Source organism: Trichomycterus rosablanca, chromosome 5, assembly GCF_030014385.1.
Source record: "Trichomycterus rosablanca isolate fTriRos1 chromosome 5, fTriRos1.hap1, whole genome shotgun sequence".
Classification (NCBI taxonomy): domain Eukaryota; kingdom Metazoa; phylum Chordata; class Actinopteri; order Siluriformes; family Trichomycteridae; genus Trichomycterus; species Trichomycterus rosablanca.
In genome coordinates this window covers 21359576-21375157 of record NC_085992.1, presented here as the reverse complement: position 1 = coordinate 21375157, position 15582 = coordinate 21359576, and the positions used below count along the sequence as shown (strand labels likewise).

The 15582-nt window shown below is 39.0% G+C and overlaps 1 protein-coding gene across 2 annotated transcripts in view; it reads right to left on the bottom strand.

The window, feature by feature from the left end:
- The window catches only part of itga9 (integrin, alpha 9), an 85724-nt gene extending 70923 nt beyond the window's left edge, over nt 1-14801 (bottom strand). For both annotated transcript variants that reach the window (XM_062995840.1, XM_062995841.1), the window contains exons 1-2: nt 14392-14801; nt 12325-12452 (exon numbers count right to left, since the gene is read on the bottom strand). In XM_062995840.1, the coding sequence (XP_062851910.1) occupies nt 12325-12452; nt 14392-14579 (316 nt within the window). In that variant the 5' untranslated portion in view covers nt 14580-14801. The remainder of the gene's footprint in view (nt 1-12324; nt 12453-14391) is intronic.
- Between the last annotated feature and the right edge of the window lie 781 nt (nt 14802-15582).

The window sequence follows — 15582 nt, the reverse complement described above, 5'->3', positions numbered from 1 at the left end:
GCACTAAACATTCATTTTGGAACTACGGCTAAAACATTTGGCCTTGTTAGAACATAACACAATTTTCATTTGATTTAAGCAGACCTGATATAGGTTTTTCCAAAATCTAACCTGACTTGCCACCCTACCCCACCCCACTCCACACCTTAGACATATGAAGAACACAAGAGATTGTTGTCACATGTAATACCCAACCAGTACTTGCCAGAAATTCCTGCAACAATTTTAATGTTTCTGTAGGCCAACTGGCAGCCTCACTGACCAGTTTTCTTTTCGTGTTTTTATAAATTTTAGAGAAACGTTCATTTTAGTAAGTGCCATATTTTAATCACTTGTTGATGACCATCCTTACTGTGTTTCATGGAATATATAATGTCTTGGAAATTTTTGTACCCTTCTACTGACTGACACCTTTCAACAATTAGATCCCTTGTAAGCATTGTAAGCTATTTACTGACCATGGCTTTTGGAACTAAGTAAATATCAGAAAGCATCCTACTAGAAGAGCTGAAGCTTATATAGTGTTTATTAATTGAATTATACAGATTATAGGTCACATAAAAAGTGGCCATTTTTTTACATTACCAAATCCTGGTATTTAACAGGGGTGTATAGACTTTTTATATCAACTTTATTTAACTGCTACGATTGATATCTGGTGTGGGCCGATTAGCCTGGTGTATGATCTGAGGAAGTTTAGAATGGTTACTCTAAGGGGCTAATATTTTACTAATTAACTTAACAATGTATCAATTTTAAATTGTTATTCTCACTTTGATGATGAGTTATAGTGTATAAATACAGCTGGAAAAAAATTATACATAATTAATTTATTTATTTCACTGTATAATTGTGACAAAAAGCAAGGAAACCAATGGCAAGACTGGCAAACTAAGAATGGTTTTAAAGTGCACATAATATCAAATGTAAAAGACTAAATCAGGTTCCAGTCTTGTCAGTATAAAACAGAAATCCGAGGCTGCAGTGGACACAGGCTCACCAACGTTTTAACAGATGTTTCCAACACATTGTGGAATCAATGCTACAAACAAATGAAGGCTGTTTTAGAAGCTACTCATACATTTAGCATAGTGTCACCTGTCACAAAAGCTGAGAGAGGTGATAACTTCATTGCAACCAAAGAGCAATGGGCATAAGAAGATTACCCAGACCCTGAAAATTCTTTGAGACATCATTGGGAATTTCCAAACTTAAGGTACAGCAGCAAACCTATCTGGCCATAAAAAATCCCAAATTCTACTGCAAAGGACTTACAGAATGACTTGGAACAAATGTGTCAGTGGGGAACATAAGAAGAACACTCAACAACCAAGAACCTTTTAGCAACAATGAATGTCACTCTTGACCAGAAAGGACATTCAGGTTTTTAATATGCCAGAAAATTTGGATAGGCCTGCAAAGTTCTGGGACACAGTTCTAAGTAGTGATGAGTGAAAACTTAAATTGTTTGGCCATATGGATCAGCAGGTTGTGTGATCCAAGAAAGCGAGGCTTATTATCAAAAGAATACTAACCCATTTAAACAAGAAAGTGGGTTAATGATAATGTGCTAATGTTTTCTGCTGCAGGAACTGGCAATCCTGACTGTGTGACTAGCATAATGGATTCACAGAAATTCCAAGATATTCTGAGAAGGAATGTCTTCTGTAATGAAATTGAAACTTGATGATAACTGGCCTTTTCAGCATGACAGTGATCCCAAGGACACTTCCAGTCCTGAAGTCCTGAAATATCCTGGAGTGGCCTTCTTAGTCTCAGTCAATAGAGTTTAAATCTTTGTCAGGATTTAAAGAAAGGAGTTGCAGCATAAAAGCCATCAAACCTATACAAGCTAAAAGCTTTTGCAGGACAAAAATAAGTAAGCTGGTAAGCACTTAGCAAAATCACTTATTAGAGACTATCAAGGGAAAGGAATGTTTCACCAAGTAATGAGTCTGGGGGTTAAAATTTAATGAATATTTTTTAAGAGAACTAGATGTTTTTTTATCTTAGAACTCAAACTTATTAAAATTGCTTATATCTATCAATAAATATTCTTTCTGTTTACTGAGACTTTTCATTGTATATTTAAGTGATTTTTGCACTCGACAGTTGGAACTACAGACCATTCTTACAAATGCCATTCTATGTTTAGAGTTTAGAGGGGAGGTCTAAACCTGAGCAGTATGACTGTAGTTTAATGTTTATCTATTTATGTAGAAGTACTGTACTACTTCATTACCTGTGCTACAAACTGTTACTGACTGAATTATTTAAACTTCCTGGCATTGCATTGTTCATACAATATAGTGAAGCCTTATCTTTCATGAGAAAGGCAGAGCTAATGCAAAAGTGCAGTGTATACTGTGTAAACTACATTTTTGCTATACAACTGTTATACAACATTTTATGTCAACAGAACTAATGTCAAACCTAGCCATTGGGAGTTAGGTCATGGTGTTCAAGGTAATCAGCAGGGCACTTGTGGAAACTATGCTATTGTTGAACAGGGGGGAGAAGAAGAGGGACAAAGAATGTTCTACAGCAGAGAGTGAAATGGAAGGTGGAGGCAAGAGTAGTAACATTGAACATAGGCACTATGACTAGTAAAGAGAGCAAGCTGATATGATGGTGAGGAGAAACCATACTATATGTATATACATAATATGTTTTATACAGTCAAGCCAGAAAGTCTGCACACCCCTTTCACCTTCTCCATGTTTTATTACATTACAGACTTATTCTATAATAGATTGAGTTCATTTTTTGTCACAAAACTCTACACAAAATAGCCCACAATAACAAAGTTAAAGCAGGTTTTTAGACATCTGTGCTAATTTATTAAAAATCTAAATGTAAAATATCATACGTACACAAGTGTGCACACCCTTTGATATGACACCCAAAAGTGAGCTGAGGTGCATTTTATTTTCACTGTTACTGCTTGAGATGTTTCTACAATTTAATTGGAGTCCACCTGTGGTAAATTCAATTGATTGGACATGATTGGGGATTGCCAACACCTGCCTATATAAGGTCCTGCAGGAACCCTGACATAGCTCCAGCGTATCCTTGTGAAGATGGCAAGACGGAAGCCACTCCTTAGTAAAAGGCACATGACAGCCTGCTTGGAGTTTGCCAAAAGGCACCTAGAGGACTCTCAAACCATGAGAAACAAGATTCTCTGGTCTGATTAAACCAAAATTGAACTTTTTGGCCTGTATACCAAGCGTCACGTCTGGAGGAAACCAGGCACAGCTCATCACTTGGCTAATGCCATCCCTACTATGTGGCATGGCGGTGGCAGCATCATGATACGTTAGGGGTGATGGTGGACGCTGGCGCATTTGGCTGCCGCTACCGTATTTTATTGTATTTTTATCGTTTTTCGTTTTCATCTTTTTACACACCTTGTGGATCTATTTATTTTATGTTACTTTTGATACTTTTATTTGTTCTTTTGATACTTTTTGTTCTTTCTACTGTACATCGCGTCTGCGGCCGGTGGTGAACGGTGGGTGAGTTTTCCTGGGATCGGCACGATGTTGAACTATTCCGTTGACCAGCTGAGGAAGTTCAACAATTGCACTACTCCATCGTGTATTTCAGTCATCAAACAGCTTGGACTCTTTCGCCGGCCTCGTTATATTCACAGGGGCTCCCGGAGAAAGCTTGTTTATTTTCGAAACGGTAACGCTATTCCATCCTTCTGGTCAGCCGTGCGCACTGTCGCTCCGCAAACACGTCATCAGAGCGCTGCTGCCTTGCACACCAGTAGCGGTGTAGTCTCCATGACAACGCTGTCCACGGAGTGGGATGGGAAACGCGGAGTGGACTTTGCAAATCTCCGTTCTCTTCCTCGTTCCTCACAGCCAACTACACAACAATACCACTTGAAAATGGCATTGCTTAATGTTCGTTCACTCAACACAAAAAGTACTGTACTCAGTGAATTTATATCTGACAGTGAACTAGACTTTTTCTGTCTCACTGAAACTTGGCATAAACCCTTGGATTATTTTACGTTAAATCAGACCACGCCAATGGGATACTCGTATATTGATGAACCTCGTATGGAAGGGCGAGGTGGTGGTGTTGCTGCAGTCTATAGGGATGATATTAAAATAACCACTTTGTCTTTTCCTGCTGCTCTTTCTTTTGAACACCTGGCTTTCAAGTTGTCAGGGCCTACTCCTCTGGTCACTGCTGTAGTTTATCGTCCGCCAAAGCCAAACGCTTCCTTTCTCTCTGATTTTTCAGATTTTTTAACCCAGCTTAGTGCCCTCTCATCCTCTGTACTGCTTATGGGTGATTTTAACATCCATATTGATGACAACAACTGTAAATTTGCCAGGGAATTTTTGGAATTGTTACAGTGTTTTAATTTCACACAACATATAAATTTTCCAACTCATAAAAAAGGTCATACTCTTGACCTTGTCTGCTCTACTGGTGTCCTAGTTCATCAGCCGTCCAGCCATGACCTTACTGTCTCTGATCATTTGACAATCATCATGGACATTGAGGTCACTAAGCCCATCACTAGAGCTAAACGTAAAATATCCTTCAGGAATCTTCAATATATCTCTCCCTCTGCTTTCTCAGATTCTCTTGTTAAAAAGATGTCTGTCTGTCCTGTACTGTCTAGTAATTCATCTGACCTTGTCGATTACTATAATGACATACTCGCCTCATGTCTTGATGAGCTGGCTCCTTTGAGAACCAAATTTGTTTCATTTAGTCATTCTGCACCATGGTACACAATTGAGCTTCACCAAATGAAATCCCGTAAACGCCAGCTTGAAAGACTTTATAAGAAAACCGGTCTAACAGTACATTATCAGATTTATTCTGATTATCTTCAACATTACAAAGACGCTCTTACGGCAGCCCGATCCACTTACTATTCCGAACTCATACATGCTGGATCAACAAATCCTAAGACTCTCTTTTCCACAATAAATAAACTTCTCAAACCAGTTGACAATACTACCAATTCCTTTACAGTTGACAAGTGTAACTCTTACCTCTCATTTTTTCAAACAAAAGTTGAGAATATCCACAATTTTCTGACAGTTTCCCCTGTCATCTCTGTTTCTCCGCCTATCTCACCTCAATTTATTACCCAGCCTCTGTCTCAGTTCTCACCTGTGTCTCATTTGGACCTATCTGAGATCTTAACAGGGATGCGAAGCTCCACTTGTGTTTTGGATCCTGCTCCATCAAAACTTGTTAAGGGTTGTTTTCCAGTTATCTCATCACTTATCACAGAGATAATCAATTCCTCTCTTAGTTCTGGCTCAGTCCCTCAATCACTCAAATTGGCTGCTGTTACTCCCATACTTAAAAAACCTGGACTTGACTCTAACATTTTGAGTAACTTTCGGCCCATTTCCAATCTTCCATTTCTGTCGAAAATACTGGAACGTGTTGTTGCCTCACAGCTCAAAGATCACCTAAATTCCAATAATCTATTTGAATCATTTCAGTCTGGTTTCCGCCCCCAGCACAGCACTGAGTCAGCCCTCCTCAAAGTCACAAATGACCTTCTTCTTTCCTCAGACTCTGGACAAATTAATATTCTCGTCCTCCTTGATCTTACTGCAGCTTTTGACACCATTAATCACTCCATTCTTCTGTCCCGCCTTGAATCCTCTGTCAACATCACTGGTACTGCCCTTTTGTGGTTAAGGTCATATCTCGTAAACAGACAACAGTTTGTTAATATCAACAATTGTAGTTCTGCCATTGCTCCACTGTCCCAAGGCGTTCCCCAAGGCTCAGTGTTAGGTCCCCTTTTGTTTATTTTTTATATGCTCCCCCTTGGTGACATCATACGTCGGCATGGTTTACATTTCCACTGCTATGCTGATGATATTCAGCTTTACATCTCCTCCAAATCCATTAATACTGAACTTCACTCCACTCTGACAAATTGCATCACTGAAATGAAATTGTGGATGAAAGCTAATTTCCTCAAATTAAACTGTGAAAAATCAGATATGATCATCGTAGGTCCTACAACCCTGGCAAAAACCACAAAAAATTTTCAAATTACCATTGATAATGACAGTTTGTCTCCGTCTTCTAACATCCGAAATCTTGGTGTAATTTTTGATAGCAACCTCTCTTTTGACCGCCATGTAAATCACATCACCAAAACTGCTTTCTTTCATCTAAAAAACATAGCACGTCTACGTCCATCACTCTCCTTTTCTGCCGCCGAAACCTTGATTCATGCTTTTATTACATCCAGAATTGATTATTGCAATAGCATCCTTTATGGTACATCTAACAAAATCCTAAAAAAACTTCAGTATATCCAGAATTCAGCTGCTCGCCTCCTTACTCATACTCGCTCCCGTGATCATATTACACCTGTTCTCCAAAAACTTCATTGGCTTCCCGTTGCTCAACGCATTCAATTCAAAATTCTTCTATTCACTCACAAAGCTCTCCATAATCAGGCCCCATCCTACCTCACCGACCTGCTCCATCAGCACATTCCCTCCCGTAGCCTTCGCTCTTCTGAGGCTAACCTACTGTCCATACCCTCTAGGACCAAGCACCGGACCTGGGGTGACAGGGCCTTTTCCATAGCTGCTCCATCTTTATGGAATGCTCTCCCCAAACACCTACGAGATTGTCCTGACCTGTCCAAATTCAAGTCACTTCTCAAAACTCATCTATTCAAAATGGCATTTAACTTGTAACAACACGAAATAAATGCTTTTATTTTTGCTATTCTTTTTAATAGTTTTTATACTTAGATCACGACAGAAATGTGAAGTCCTAGATCCTAAAACTTGTAAAGTTTTCAGTTTCCTGATTGCATGTGAATCTGTCCTGTTTCTGTCTAATTTTAAGAAATTGTTCTATATTTGTTGTTCTCTCTCATAATTTAGCTAATTTTTAATGAACTGTCTTATGCTGCTCTCTTTGTTTTTTATCTTAATTATTCTTGATGTTGATGTACTATTTTGATTTTGTACTATGATTTGTATGGTGTATGTACGTATTTGTTTTGATTATTTGTCTTATGTAAAGCGTCTTTGAGTATCTTGAAAAGCGCTATATAAATAAAATGTATTATTATTATTATTATTATGATGTGGGGATGTTTTGCAGTAGCGGGTCCGCTAAGTACACTGAGATCCTTGAAGAAAACCTGCTCCAGAGAACTCTGGACCTCAGACTGGGGCGAAGGTTTACCTTCCAACATGACATCGATAAAAGCACACAGCCAAGAGAACAAAGGAGTGGCTACGGAGAAAGTCTGTGAATGTCTTGAGTGGCCCAGCCAGAGCCCAGACCTGAATCTAATCGAACATCTGTGAAAGAAGTTAAAAATGGCTGTGTACCGACGTTCCCCATCCAACCTGACAGAGCTTGCAAGGATATGCCGAGAAGAATGGGCAAAAATGTCCAGAAACAAATGTGCCAAGCTTGTAGCTTCTTTCCCAAGATGCCTTGAAGCTGTAATTGCTGCCAAAGGTGCATTAACCAAGTATTTGGTTAAGGGTGTGTACAGATATGTAACCCCTAAATAAATAAATGTTTGTCAGTAAAATAAAATTGCATATTTTCTAAACCAGATGGATGATGCAAATGGAAATGTGATGACAAAAGAGGAGAGTGTACTGAGAAGGTGGAAAGAGTATTTAATGAGCTAATAAATAAGGAAAATGAGAGAAAAAGGTTGGATGACATGGAGATAACAAGCCAGGGAGTGTCTTGAATTTGCAAGGAGAAAGTGAGGGCAGCTATAAAGAGAATGAAGAGTGGAAAGGTAGTTGGCCCAGATGACATACCAGTTGGCCCAGAAGACATGGAAATGTTTAGGACAGATGGCAGTAATTAGGTAGAGAAAGGCCTTAAGAAATAAAGGTATGTATCAGAAAGTATTGAAAGTTTGCTGGAGTAAAATGGAGTACATTGGTGTGAATGAGAGAAAGCGCAACAGAAAGGTTACGTTGCAATGAGATGAGGTAATGAAAGTGGACAAGTTTAAATACTTTGGGTCAAGTGTACAAAGTAATGGAGAATGTGGTAAAGAGGTGAAGAAGCGAGTGCAGGCAACATGGAGTGCATGGCGTGACATGAGTGATTTGTGATAGACTGCTATCTACCAGAGAAAAGGAAAAGTTTACAAGACAGTAGTGAGGCCTGCTATATGACTTGAGAGCAGTGGCAGTTACTAAACAACAGCAGAGGAAGCTGGAGGTGGCAGAGATGAGAATGCTGCGATTCTCAGTAGGAATAACAAAGATGGACAACATTAGGAACAAGTGCAGATAGGAGACAAACTGAGTGAGAAGAGATTGAGACAGTTTGAGCATGTGCAGACAAGGGATGAGAGTTATATCGGGAAAAGAGTGCTGAGGATGGAGCTGCCGGGCAGGAGGAGAGGAAAGCCAAAGAAGAAGTTTATAGTTCCTAGAATTAAAAAGATCACGGCTGGTGGAAGAGCATTTTCTTACAAAGCTCCACAACTTTGGAATAATCTTCCTGCCTCTGTTTGGGATTCGGACACAGTCTCAATGTTTAAGTCTAGACTGAAAACATATTTATTTTCTCAGGCTTTTGATTAGTATAGACAAAGGTGCAGAGCTTGGGGGTTCTTGGTCATAGAAACTTGTGGTGATCAGGGATGTTGGGTTGCTGTCGTTCTGCCTCTCCTGTCCGATCACTCTGGTTTGGGTAGGGGAGGTGGGCGCTGATGTCCTGTGAAAGCCTTCATGACCTTGTTACCTGCTTGCTCTCCCTTTTAGTTATGCTGTAATAATTAGGGCTGCCGGAGTCTAAAACTCTCTGTAAAACTGTTTTACTTAACTAGCATTGTACATTATTAACTACATTCTCTATTGTTTTAGCCCAAGGGCATTCTGATGGAAACCTGTTTACCCGCCGAGGTTAAGGATTAAAGTCGAGACTGCAGTGCCAACGATGCTGCTCCTGCCGGATGTGACGGGTCTGGAGTAATTGCACCAAGAATGACAAGAACTCACTACAGACTTTATTAAAGATTAGACCGAATAATAACTCTATTATTATTATTTCTTTATTTATTGCCAGTTATAACTTTTAGTTCACTTAATTCTGTGTTTGTATGCTTTGTGTAAATCCTATTTATTTAAAGTATCCTACAGACCACCCAAGAAGGATGGGCCCTGCTGAGTCTGGTTCCTCTCAAGGTTTCTTCCTGTAATTTTCAGGGAGTTTTTCCTCGCCACAGTCCTCGGCTTGCTCAACAGGGGTTTTTGTATCTGTTGGTCCTGGATTTTGTAAAGTTGCTTTGAGACAATGTCTATTGTAAAAAGCGCTATATAAATAAAGTTGACTTGACTTGACTTGAAGGTTTATTGGTGCAGTGAGGGAGGACACGCAGGTGGTTGGGCTGACAGAGGAGAATCCTCATGGCAGGGCAAACTGGAGATAAATGACCCACTGTAGCGACTCCCAACAGGGACAGCTAAAAAAGATGATTACTAGCTTAATTGGTTGAAAAATTATATTATAAATGTGATATTTAAGACAAAACAAAAATTTGCCCAAGCAATTGATTTTTGGCTTGTTCAGGGTGTAGTCCTGCCTTGATCAGTATGAAGTGGTTACTAAAAAAAATGTATACATACGGATAAGAGATTAAAGACTTTTTAAAGCACTGTTTTAAAGTGGTTAATTGGAATTAACAAACAGGACACAGTAACAACTATAAAAGGCAGTGCCACACACATCAACATTTCTGCTTATATTAAAGCTGATGGAACACTTTCTTTTTACTATGATCTAGGTGCAGATTATTATCATTCAATGAAGAGCAAAGGTGACTGCTCTAGAGACGTGTGTATTTGCTTTGGCATAAGTTATCACTATCCAACATAGCAAACTACAAACTTGAAGACCTAATGTGGTTAAAATGCTTGAATAAATTCAGGTCAAACACTGATCCTGGACAAAGCCAGAAATCTAAATTCACTTTATACTTTTGACTGTGTAAAATAAATGTATTAAAACCAATTAAGACATAATTAACATTTAAAAAACAATATTTATATAAATAATATTTTGTGATATAATGTCAAATGAGAAAGGAAAGGGCTGTCAGCGGGCTCCGCTTTGATCATCAAGGCCAGGCTTGTCTCACAGTGAGAAGCCATTCAAAAGTTTGAATTGCTAGACAGACTTGAAATTAATTTTTCTTACAATAACTGTAATTCATTTAATATTTTTACCTGGTATATTTATACCACACTTGAAACATGAAAGTACTGTAATCATATATTTACAAAACGGGACTTCTGTAACTTTGCCCATAACAAATGTTAATCAATTTTCAAAATTATTTTACTGTTGCAGTGCCAGATTAAAATAAATAATTCTGACTGGCGATCAGAAGTCCAGTTTTCCTACAAATTTGATGTGTTTCTTCCCATGGTACGCACGTTTTTCGGTCCGCCGTCTCATTTTCATAGCCACAAGTTTCACAGATCTTACACAGCTATTTTATAAATTTGTCTGGAAATTCATCAAGTAATTTCAAACAGAAACATTTGTGTCCGCTTGTCTTCTGCTGAGCGGAAGCACAAATGATTGTTATGTTGTTGTGTCTAACATTGAAAGAACTGGTGGGGTCTATTAATTAGGCGAGAGGCAGGAAACACCTTGGACAGGTCGCCAGTCCATACAGGGCAGACACACACATACACACATACACATTCTCACACACACTCACACCAATGGCAATTTTTAGTAGCTCCAACTGGGCTAACTGCATATCTTTGAACTTCAAACACAGGCCCTTCTTGCTCTGAGGCGACAGCGCTACCCACTGCGCCACCATGCTGCCCCCCAATAACAATTTAATATTTCTTAAAAAATCTAAAGAAAAAACCCAATAATAATTAAATGAAAATAATACTAAACTACACACAAGCTGTGGATTAATCAAAAACTTTAACTATAGTGTGCTAAGCACACCAGTTTAAAAACACCCAGCCCAGCATCACATGGTGCCACTGTAGGAGTTTTTCCCATGACCAAAAGTAGAGATGTGCCGATCGGGGTTTTTGGCACCGATTCCGATCTGCGATCTCCTTTCAGGGACATCGGCCGATAGCCGATTGCGATGGGGGGGTTTAGCAGTAAATAAAATAAATAAACTTAAAAAGAGCCTCACAGTGAAGATAAACCGGAGCAGCGCGCGTGTGTGTGTGTGCCCTTAGAAGATACGCTTTGTTCACAGTATCGTTATAAGTGATTCATTGATTCATGAGTCGATTCATTTTTCGCCGAGCGTAAGTTTCTCTTCTCAGTTATCTCTCCGTTAATTAAATGTCGTGGTTTTAAATAAACACCAGCTACTACAGAACATTCTGTGTGACTCTCTTACATTAAAAAGCTTAATTAAACTGCTATTACCACAGATCTGTAACCGACCGTCAGACTCGTTCCGTCTAAGGAGCTAAAAGTTCAGCAGATGATCCTGAACTAACGAATTTGCTAATGAATAAACTTTTGCCTCTGATTGGCTCTGTAACATTTTCTGTTCTCATCTACATCACAAGTAAGAACCGCTTACGATTTACCAAAGAGAACCAGGAGTTTATATAACGTGCTGATAGAATCGACTCAGATGTGACCGGGTTGAATTATCTTTTTAAAGTAAATATTACAATCAGCAAAATTACATCGTATGTATGATGCACAAAGTTAATGATGTTATTTTAGGTCATGAAGAGCTTTTACTGTGGTTTCTGTACGATGGTTGATGAATGGTGATGTGATGGTTGGCGTCTGGATCAATCCACTGAGCTGTTAACTTAACATGATCTTTATATATCACACGATCGGATCGGCTACTTTTAGGAGATATCGGCCGATCGCCGATAGCATATTTTGATTAAAAATCGGCCGATACCGATTCATAGCCGATCGATCGTCCCATCTCTAACCAAAAGCATCCTCGCTGGTCATGGTAAACCAGGCGGCTGCTGCTCCTTTGTCCTATTGCCATCAAGTATTTTGAAGCTACATCTGACTACACTTATGGCAAGGCTTTCTATAACATTTTGTAGTGTCTATGAGAATTTGTGTTCATTTACAATGTTCAGTGTAGTTCAGGGCCCTTTTCAAACTCATCAAAAATGTCTTCATGGATGGCTCAGTGCACATGAGCACACTGGAACAGTAAAAGTGTCTTCCCTAAACTGCTGCCACAAATTTAAAAGCATATAATTTAATGTATATAATTGCTTTATACACCTGTATGGCTAAAACAACTGAACTGTTGTTCTGAGAAAAATTCCAAAAGTTTAGACCTACCTCTGCCCAGGTCAATTTCAGTGCAGCGGTGCTCTGGATTGCTGTGTATACGGCACTTAAACACAGCTCCAGGGGAGTTAACGGAGTTGCTAAAGGATGAATTTGCCCGTGGTGCTCCTACCAGGACCCTGTACACAGCAACATGAGGTTTTAACATCTTACAGTTCACATGGTTACACGGTTCACAAACCAAAGAAGTGCCAACTGTTAATTATTATATGATGTCAAAATCCTTAACCTGTCACATTACACTCTAAAAAGTAAAACAATTTTAGTTATACTGTACACATTTAAACACACAACAATAAAAAAAATTTTTAAAGTTACATAGAAAGTATATCTATTTTTGATTCATTGGACTTCAACCAAGGCAGAGAGAACCATAGGATCTTCGATCATGAGTAATTGGTGGATTCCACCTAGCGCTCTCTCTCTTTAGATCTAGTTAGTTCTTGCCTTTTGTTTCTAATGATTCCTCACAATTTAGGTCAACTCCTCAAATCCCTTGTGTCAGTGTTCATAGTGCCACCCATTTATTCGACTTTCAGGTAGCCAGGTCGCTCAGGCTGTAGAGTAAGTGTATCGAATCTCACCTCAACAATTTTATTACACGCACACGTTTGTGTGGGTTTATCCTGATGCCTTTGCATGTGAATTCTTTATTTTGTGTGATGGTAACATTGTGTTGCGGGGTGTTTCTCTTCAGTGGGAACTGGGCAGTTAGTAAGAACTGAAGGGAAAACATCACGTCCTCTGCTAGACCACTAAAGACAATGCATAACAAAAGCTAAAGAAATTGTAAAGATTGGTTTTAATTTCAGATTGTAGGACAAAAAAAGCAATCAAAATAATAAACAAGGGGTACACTGATTTTATAGTTATCTTACCCCATCCACTGCTGGGTGCAATTTGTTCACAGCAACCACCACTACTAGTACATCAATGGAAACAGACCACTACTGCCCAAATATGATTTTACTGGAGAACCATTTTCAGCACAGAAATGATAAAGAAATGTTTGTGCATGTTGCTATTTCCAAGCGTAATTTCAGTTAATCATGTTTGCAGCAAAATGATGCTCTACTAAGTTCTAAAAACGCTTGTCATGAAGAGCTTGAACAATTCTGAGACTTCAGTAGTCATTAAAAGTAGCATTTTGTGTTGAATTCTGCAAGAGAATGTTATATAATATATCAAATTGTTCTCTTTTTTACTGGTTTACTGCAAACAGCTGATAGCTTGTAAATTTTGGTAATAAACATAATTTGCAATGGGGGTTGAATAATCTAGATTGTATTTTCATTATTTTATTATTTCTACTGCAGTTTTATTATTTTCACTGTTTATACCAATAAGCCAAAACATGAGGACGATTTGCCAAGTATACTGTCAAAACATCTCTGACTCACTCCGACTCAACAATACATATGTAAGACCTGTGGTATCTGGAACCAGGATAATAACAGCAGGTCTTTAAGCTATATGTTGTGAGGTTGATCATCCTAAAGTATATCCTTGTTTCACTCCTTTTGCAGGTAAATGATACAAATGTGCCTGGCCATTAGATATTGCAAAAAAAACACAAGATTTGTTGGACCAGTCAACCTTCTTTCATTGCTCTAATGTCCAGTTTCAATGCCTGTGTGCTTACTGTACGTTAGCACACTATAGTTAAATTTTTCGATTAATCCACAGCTTGTGTGTATTTTAGTACAACTGGGTGTATACAGATCACTTACGCACCACATATACACACACGCGCGACAAAGTTTAGTAAGAGCTGCTGAGCAAAGTTTACAGGAAAAGCGATACAAAATGTGAAAACTTACAATGATTTAGGAGAGTCGAGCTGAACGAGCACGTTCCATTTTCTCAGAAATATCGATAACAAACCAGAATAACCTCAACGAAAAGTCTCTCGGCTCTCACTCTGTTTACTGTGTTTGAAGCTACAGTATATTCGTACACTTAAACGGTATATAAACTTGCACCAGTAGATTACAGTTTGTAAAAGTTGAAGTAAGAACATTGAAACTAATATCTCATTTAAAAGTCTGGCTGACTTACCATCGCGTATTGTCATGGTAATGTTCGAGGACAGAGTACCCAAAAAACGACGCATTTGGTCCACGAAAAATCGAAGGTTGTTCCAAGTCAACATTGTATGAATAAGCCAAAGGGGCGGACAAACACAAGTAAAATACATCCAAAATCCACCTTTTCCACGTTAATAGTTCCGATCCTTCGCAGTACATCCTCAATGCAGTGTAATGTAAATGCTCGAAACGCTGAGAGTAACGGCTGAAATCTCGGGGGTATAAGTAATTAACTTAAACCTTAATTAACTACATTAAAACTAAGTAATAACGCTCACGTGTGTAAAACGATCGTAAAAGCGAATTCAGAAGTAACATTAAGCGGCCACAGCGCGTTATTCTAATGATCCGCTCCTGAATGTTTAACCCGTAGTTGCTTTTGGCTTTAGCGGAGCTTGCGCTGGACGTTACTGCGCACGAGCGTCACATTTCATATCAGCTCCAGTCTGCCAGATTTCATGCTCACTGCTGCCATCTACTGCACACACCAAACACATCATCTAAACAAAACCAACTCGAAGTAAGGGTCCATAAACCTCTTCTTCCTCGGCTGCTCATGTTAGGGGTCGCCACATCGGATCATTCGTTTACATCTTGCCCAGTCCTCCTCTGTCACCTCAACCTGTCACCTCCCCAACCACATACATAAGTCACCTCTTTGTCCTAACACTCTTCCTCCTGCCAGGCGGCTCTATACTGAGTACCCTTCTCACAATATCTCTCATCCCTTCTCTGGATATGCCCAAATTGTCTCAATCACTCCTCCCTAAATTTGTCTCCAAAACATCCTACCTGCATAGTCCCTCTAATAAACTAGTTTCTAATTTTGTCCACCTTCATCTCTCCCAATAAGAATCACAGCATCCTCATTTCTGCCACGTCCAGCTCTCTCTCTCTCTCCTGTCTTTTATTCGCCCCTGCCTTCAAGCCATATAACATTGCAGGCCACACTGATGCCTTGAAAACAAAAAATATATAAACAGGTGGTGGACGAGTTAACAGAAACCCATAACATTATCTTAATGTACACAAACAGCTATTGCATCCATTGCGTCCTTCTTAAAATGTATAGCCTTGAGATATTATTTTATATCTATTTTATATCTTTGTGCTGATATTTTTGTTCATAAATAATCACAGACATTTCCTTGGACTTTTTGGT